A 6,000-nucleotide genomic window follows, 5' to 3' on the forward strand; every position below is an offset into this window, starting at 1 on the left:
CTCTTTTTTGTATCAGAGCAGGTTAAATTTACATTGTTACACCTCATTTGAGCTCCTGGCTTGAAAATCTTCCAGTTTTTCAATGCAAGAAATTAATTGGAGCAATGTGGGGCAATAGTGGAATTCCTGTCCTGCCCACTCATACGGTTTACCAAGCTCCTTCCCTCTCTGCTCTCCACAGCCTCACCATGTCTCTAATGCTGAAAAATGCCAAGGACGACAGATTTTCCTTGTTTGCTCTTTGACTTTCTAGGACACTGAAGCACAGCCTGATCTGGAGCAAGCCACTCATCCTCTGCTCTCCTTGCTTTGAACCCTGAGCTCTGCCTGATTGCACTCAGCTGCACAGTGGCCTCAAAGGCATAAAACAGATACCACTTTGAAAAGATTAAAGTTACAGGGATGCGCACAAACAATTTGATTTGATCTGGGATTTGTAGTGGGTTGCCATAGCATCATATTCTAAGTATTATAAAATCACCCAACTTAACAACATGTTCCTCTGTCACATGCTGGCTGCTTCTTTGGGGCCAAACTGCTGGAACTGCTCCTGCAGTTCCGGGAGAGCAAAACAAGCCCATCCCCAAGGACTGCTTGGAACGGGCCTCTGCGCTGAGGATCTGTTCTGGTAAAGTCCGGCCACAGCCCCCACCAGTGCTGGGGTCAAGGGCCAGCACCCTTTTCCCAAACTGGTTGCCCTGGGGGATGATAAACGAGTGAGGGGGAAGGGTAGCACGTCTTTGTCTGTGCTCGGGGGGCTCTCAGCAGCCCCGCTCGGTGACCCAGCGACACTGAGGGTGCAGTCTGTGCACAGCCTGAAGCACGGCAGAGGTGGCAGGTGCCCACGCTGGTGAGGACGGGGACACCGGGCAGCTCCCCATGCACCCGCCCCCCCCGGCACCACAGGAGATGCTCAGCTCCAGCATGGACAACCAAAGGTCACAGCGCTGCGTCTGCTCCCTAAGGGGGCAGCTGGCAGCGGGCAGGGGGCTCTGCCTGCCCCTGATGCCCACATCCACCCCTGCCACGGCCACAGCCAGGCACGGACGGGCCAGAGCATCCTCCGGAGCCGCGCCGCCGGCACCAGCCTCTCCAGAAGGAAACGCGGGCATCGCCTTTGTAATTTCATTTCTTTGTTTTTCTCATTAGGCAAATTAAGAGAGAAGGAAAAAGAGAGAATTAGAATCCTGCATACTTAGTAAATCTAATTAAGGAAATACCTTAATGCGGTTATGGCAGGGCCGACTGCAGGGTTTCCGAAGGAGGCTGAGATCACCCCAGCCCCCCCAGCCCCCCAGGACTGAGCTGGGGGGACCTGTTCCCAGCTCTTAGGGAGGCAAAGCCCACCTGCCAAGGGCTGCTCTCCTGGCTCCTCCCAGAGAGGGAGAAATGGGAATTTTTCCCCCATTTTGGGGGGAACCATGGACATCAGTGAGCTCCCAACACCGCAAGGGCAGGTGAGGTCTCTCTCTTTAAAGCATCCCTGATCACAGTCCTAAAGCACCTTCAAATTAATATCCTGTATTTGGTAAGCCCCACGGACATACTGAAATTCTGACTAAAAAGCCCTGTTCAGCACAGAGCCAAGGCTGCCTGGACCCCTGAGTGCTCCCATCCAGACCCTGACTCCGAGTGCACACTTCTCTCATGCTCTCTCAAGCCACAGCCTAATGAAAAACCCCTAAAGCATCCCACCTCCTCATTTTGTCCATCTGATTTATTTCCCAGACAGGCTCTAAATCAATGCAGTACACTTAGATAAATCACAGGTGGGGAGGGGAGATGCCAGCATGTTACCTGACACGGAGAAATGCTCCATTGTGGCTGGCTCTACCTCTGTCAAGATGTGCAAATGGGATGGGAGCACCCCAGGTTACCCCTATGCCTGTGCTTAATTCCACAGGTCAAACCCGGCCTAAGGAGGTACCAAACTCCTGCAGCAACAAGTTCTGCCTGTCAGATGCCTCATCCTTGAGAAGGTCAGCAATGACTCTCCTGTAAATTAACAGCCTCTATTTTTGGACTCCTCATTTTTTATCCTTGATGGGCATCACCTTGCCAGCTGCTTCCTTTTTAGTTTGTTTAATATTCCATGCCTGGTCTCCTAAGTTTCCAGAGGGGACTGTGCTTCCATATCCCTTTCCATCCTGCCCCTGCCCGGGTTCAGCCCTGCCCACAGCAGGCAGTGGGAGTGGGGCACAGGCTGCTCGTCCTCCCTCTGGGGGGGCTCCTCTCCATCCCCCACACAACTGGGACCAGCCCCTGGCTCCCGGGACACAAGCACCTGCTGACACACCAGGCAGAGCAGCATGGCCAGGGGCCCTTGCCAGCTGCTCACAAATTACAAAAAAAACCCAAAAACCTCAACTAAAACTGTGGGGTTTTGCAACGCAGACAAGGGCACCTTGCTGTGAGTTTACACCTGGAAATCTGCAGTGAGTGCCTGAATGAAGAACCTTGCCCTGACTTTGAGCAGCTCTCCACCCAATCCCAGGATGCCAGGCAGGCAAGATCTCGCTGCATCATCACTCATCCCACGGAGGACATCAGCAGAGGACATGCACTGCTGCAGGCTCCCACTGATGTCAGACAGTTGTGGGGCTCCAGAATCCCCCCAGACATGGGGTGCAGCCCAAGCACTCAGTGCTGCAGAGCTGCCAGACCCTCGGGCAGAGTCCCTGCTATGGAACATCTTCCCTAGAAACTGATTTCCCTCGTTATGTCCTGGCTCAGCTTAGCCCTATTCAGCAGTGTTGCCTTCTCACACTGAAGCCTGAGAGTCAGCAAAAAAAAAGTGCAGCAATTTCTCATCTACATTTCTTGCAATAAATTACATATTTGCAAACTGCCAGCCTGCACCTGCACACACGCAGCATCCCCAGGCACTGTCCTCAGCAGGACCACAGCCCTGCTCAGGGAAAGGTGACATTTAACTGCCAGTGGGGTGGCTTTAATTGCCCCTCCAAACAGCAAATGCACGTTGTTGAACAGCTCAGAGTGTCCCACACTTGAGCAGGCAGGATCCAGCTGCCTGCACTGGCCACGGGGTCCCTGCTGCACCACACAGTGCCCGTCCTGCTGGGGAGGGGGCCAGCAAGGAGCTGACTCCTGCTGTGCCTGCACCTCTGCAGACGCTGGAATCTCTCCAGCTGGCCAAGGGCTTCCCACTGGGCTCAGCCAGGACAGGACAGCGAGGCTCGATATGCAAGTAATGGTGAAAAGAAGTTTTTATCTTTTACAAAATGTGCTGCCTACTCTGCAGGAACAGAGAAAGTGGCAATTTCCTGCAGATCTGGGTAAATCAGCCAAGGCACTTGCAGACATTTTCAGACCAGAAGGCTCGTCTGATCCTATTCCTGCCAAACCCGAGCCAGGAGCCTCGGGCAGCCGTTTCTGAGCTGATTCAATAATTTGCAAATTGCAGAGAACAGCTCCCAGAAAGCTGCGCCTCCAAACGCCACGGCGCTGATGCCAAAGGGCAAGGAGCCCGTGGGAGGAGACGTGCCCCCCACCAGGGCACCCACCCACCAGCTCTCCCCTGTGAGAGGACAGCCACCAGAGCGTCACCTCCCTTGCATGTGGGACACTTGGGAAAATCCATTTACACATAGATACAGTTCCAAATCCCAGGCTTTCAGAGCAAAACAGGAGCAAGGAGGAGCCCGCAGCAGCAGCCACCCCCCAGACCTGCAGCTCAGGTGTGCAGGGGAGGCACAGGTGAGAAGAGTGCAGGTGGAGGGGCAGGTGAGCGTCACCCAGCTCTGCCAGGGGAGCCTGCACTCTGCTGGGTTGCTAACAAGGAAGGGACATGGGCCACCACACTCTGCAGCTGCCACTGATCCTGCCAGGCTTGCATATGGCTCATAGAAAGCAAAATTCAATTGCAAATGCAGAACAAAGACTGAATGTAGGAGGGAAAATAGCAAATAGGAGCAGGTGGAGGAACAGAGTCCCTTTTGACGAAGCCGCTAGCAGTCCCTTCCTTTTCCTGCAGATTATGTCACTTTGATGGCCCTGGCAGCTTGCATAAGATGAAACAACCACCGTAAAGCACTGCTTGAATTCTTGAAATCGCTCCCATGGAGGCTCCTCAGTCCATGGCAGACAGGAAAACCTCCTTGGGGTCTTGTTCTCCCCTTGAGAAATCTGTGTGACTCTCGTTGTACTCAGTAAACCCTGCAGCAAGAGGCCCACTGAGACGCTTTGTGTACAACATGATGCTGGGGAAAAAAATAAACCAGGCTCAGACACCACCGGGCAGATTCCAGTGCAAGTTCAGAGCCAGGTTTTTTCTAAGCACTCCAGTGTCATGTTGAGCTCATTCATAAAAACCTGGTACCTGGGGGAAAGACAACTCTTTGGCAAAGTCTTCCTTGGTGTGACTAGTAAAGCACTGCCTGCCCTTGAGGCAAATGCAGGATTGGCCAATGAGTTTCACTGGTACAACATCCAGAGGATCATTTGGGTCCCCACACAGGTGAAAGCAGGAGGAGAGAGTTCAGGTCAGCCCAGCCAGCCCCGAGCTATGGCTGGAACGGGCCTGGGCTAAACAGGACAAAACCCAAGGAGCAGCAGCAGGGCAGGAACAGCCAAGCCCAGCTTGGGAGGGAGCCCCAGCACAGTCCCCACACGCTGGGTTCCAGCCTGGAGTGTGGTGCAGGGACCCAGCCACGGCTCAGCTCAGGTGAGCAGACATTCCTGCTGCTCACCCACGACCTGCAGTTGGCTTTTTCCAACTGTTCTGCTTTGATGATCTACCTAATACCCCAGCACGGGAGACAGAAATATCTCAAACCAGCAAGTGACACAGGAACTCCCCAGGAATGCCAATGCTCAGTCTTTAGTGCATCACTGACATCCTGCTCTCCACGGCACCAGCTGTCCAATGCAAAGTCCCAATGCCAGAGCACTGAAAAATGGGGTACAAGCCCTGCAATCCACAGCTGATGGCAGACAAAAAGCTTCATCCTCAGTCACCTCACTCTGATTTTTCATGCTTATAGATTACGGAGTGGGGGAATATTTTACAACAATGATTCCAAATAATCATTTCTTCATTCATTTTAGTTTGGTACAAAATCGCAAACTGAACCAAGAAAAAGAAACAAAAAACCCCTCAGCCTGCAGCAGTGCCCATGTTGCTTCCACCCTGAAACAGAGGCGCACACACTGTGAGGTTCGGGCGCATATTTCTGACTATTTTTAACACCAAAGTTGCCAGAGCAGCAGAGTCCTGGAGGAGAAAACTGCCTGCCCGGGGCAGCCGCACGGATCAGCGCGGGGTCAGCCTCCGCGGCCAGAGCAGCTCCGCGCGGAGCAGATGCCAGCTCGCCGAGCACCGCAAACAGGCCGTTTCCTACGGCACGAAGTTGGACGCCAAGTACAGCCAGCCCATGGCCTCGGCAGTGAAAGATGAAACCACCCGTCAGCTGTCCCCGCCGCAGACAAAGCTGCGGAGCGGAGCCACAGCAGCTCTGCCCGAGGGGCCCCGGGGACCGCGCTGCTCCTCCGGGCGGCGGCCGTGGGGCTCACCTGGCCCGGCCCGGCCCGGCCCCGCACACTCACGCACCGAGCGTCCCGAGCGCTCACGGCTGCTCGCTGCGCGGCTCCCGGCACCGGGAGCGGGTCACGGTTACCGGTGCCGGCTGCCTGGTCCCCGGCACCGCTCCGGCACACAGCGCGCACCGCCAGCGGCTCACCGTTATCCCGTTTCCCAGCTCCCGGTACCGCCGCCAGTAATTCCACCCGCCGCCCCCGCCGCCGGCCCCGCGCCCCCCGCAGCCCCCGGCTGTGCCCGGCCGCCGGCACCGAGCGCTCCCCGGCTCCCCGCGGCGTCACCTTCTCTCGCTGCTCTGCCGGGAGCGGTGCAGCAGCCCGATCAGCACCACGGCCGCCCGCACCCCCGCGCGCCGGGACCGCGTCCTGCCGCCCGCCCGGGACATCGCCGCCGCCGCCGCCGCCCGAGCGACCGAGCGACCGAGCGCCGGCACCGGCGGGGGC

The 6,000-nt window shown here is 56.1% G+C and overlaps 1 protein-coding gene across 8 annotated transcripts in view; it reads right to left on the reverse strand.

Annotated features, from left to right (window-relative positions):
• Window positions 1-6,000, reverse strand: part of RAP1GAP2 (RAP1 GTPase activating protein 2) — a 43,280-nt gene that overhangs the window by 21,748 nt on the left and 15,532 nt on the right. For 4 of the 8 annotated variants that reach the window (XM_041482491.1, XM_041482492.1, XM_041482488.1 and 1 more), the window contains exon 1: window positions 5,839-5,987. The exons of the other annotated variants lie outside the window; for them this stretch is intronic. In XM_041482491.1, coding sequence (XP_041338425.1) covers window positions 5,839-5,942 — 104 coding nt within the window. In that variant the 5' untranslated portion in view covers window positions 5,943-5,987. Of the gene's footprint in view, window positions 1-5,838; window positions 5,988-6,000 lie in introns of those variants that run through there. 8 annotated transcript variants of the gene reach the window in all.

This window comes from Pyrgilauda ruficollis, unplaced genomic scaffold (assembly GCF_017590135.1).
Source record: "Pyrgilauda ruficollis isolate IOZ18807 unplaced genomic scaffold, ASM1759013v1 scaffold59, whole genome shotgun sequence".
Taxonomy (NCBI): domain Eukaryota; kingdom Metazoa; phylum Chordata; class Aves; order Passeriformes; family Passeridae; genus Pyrgilauda; species Pyrgilauda ruficollis.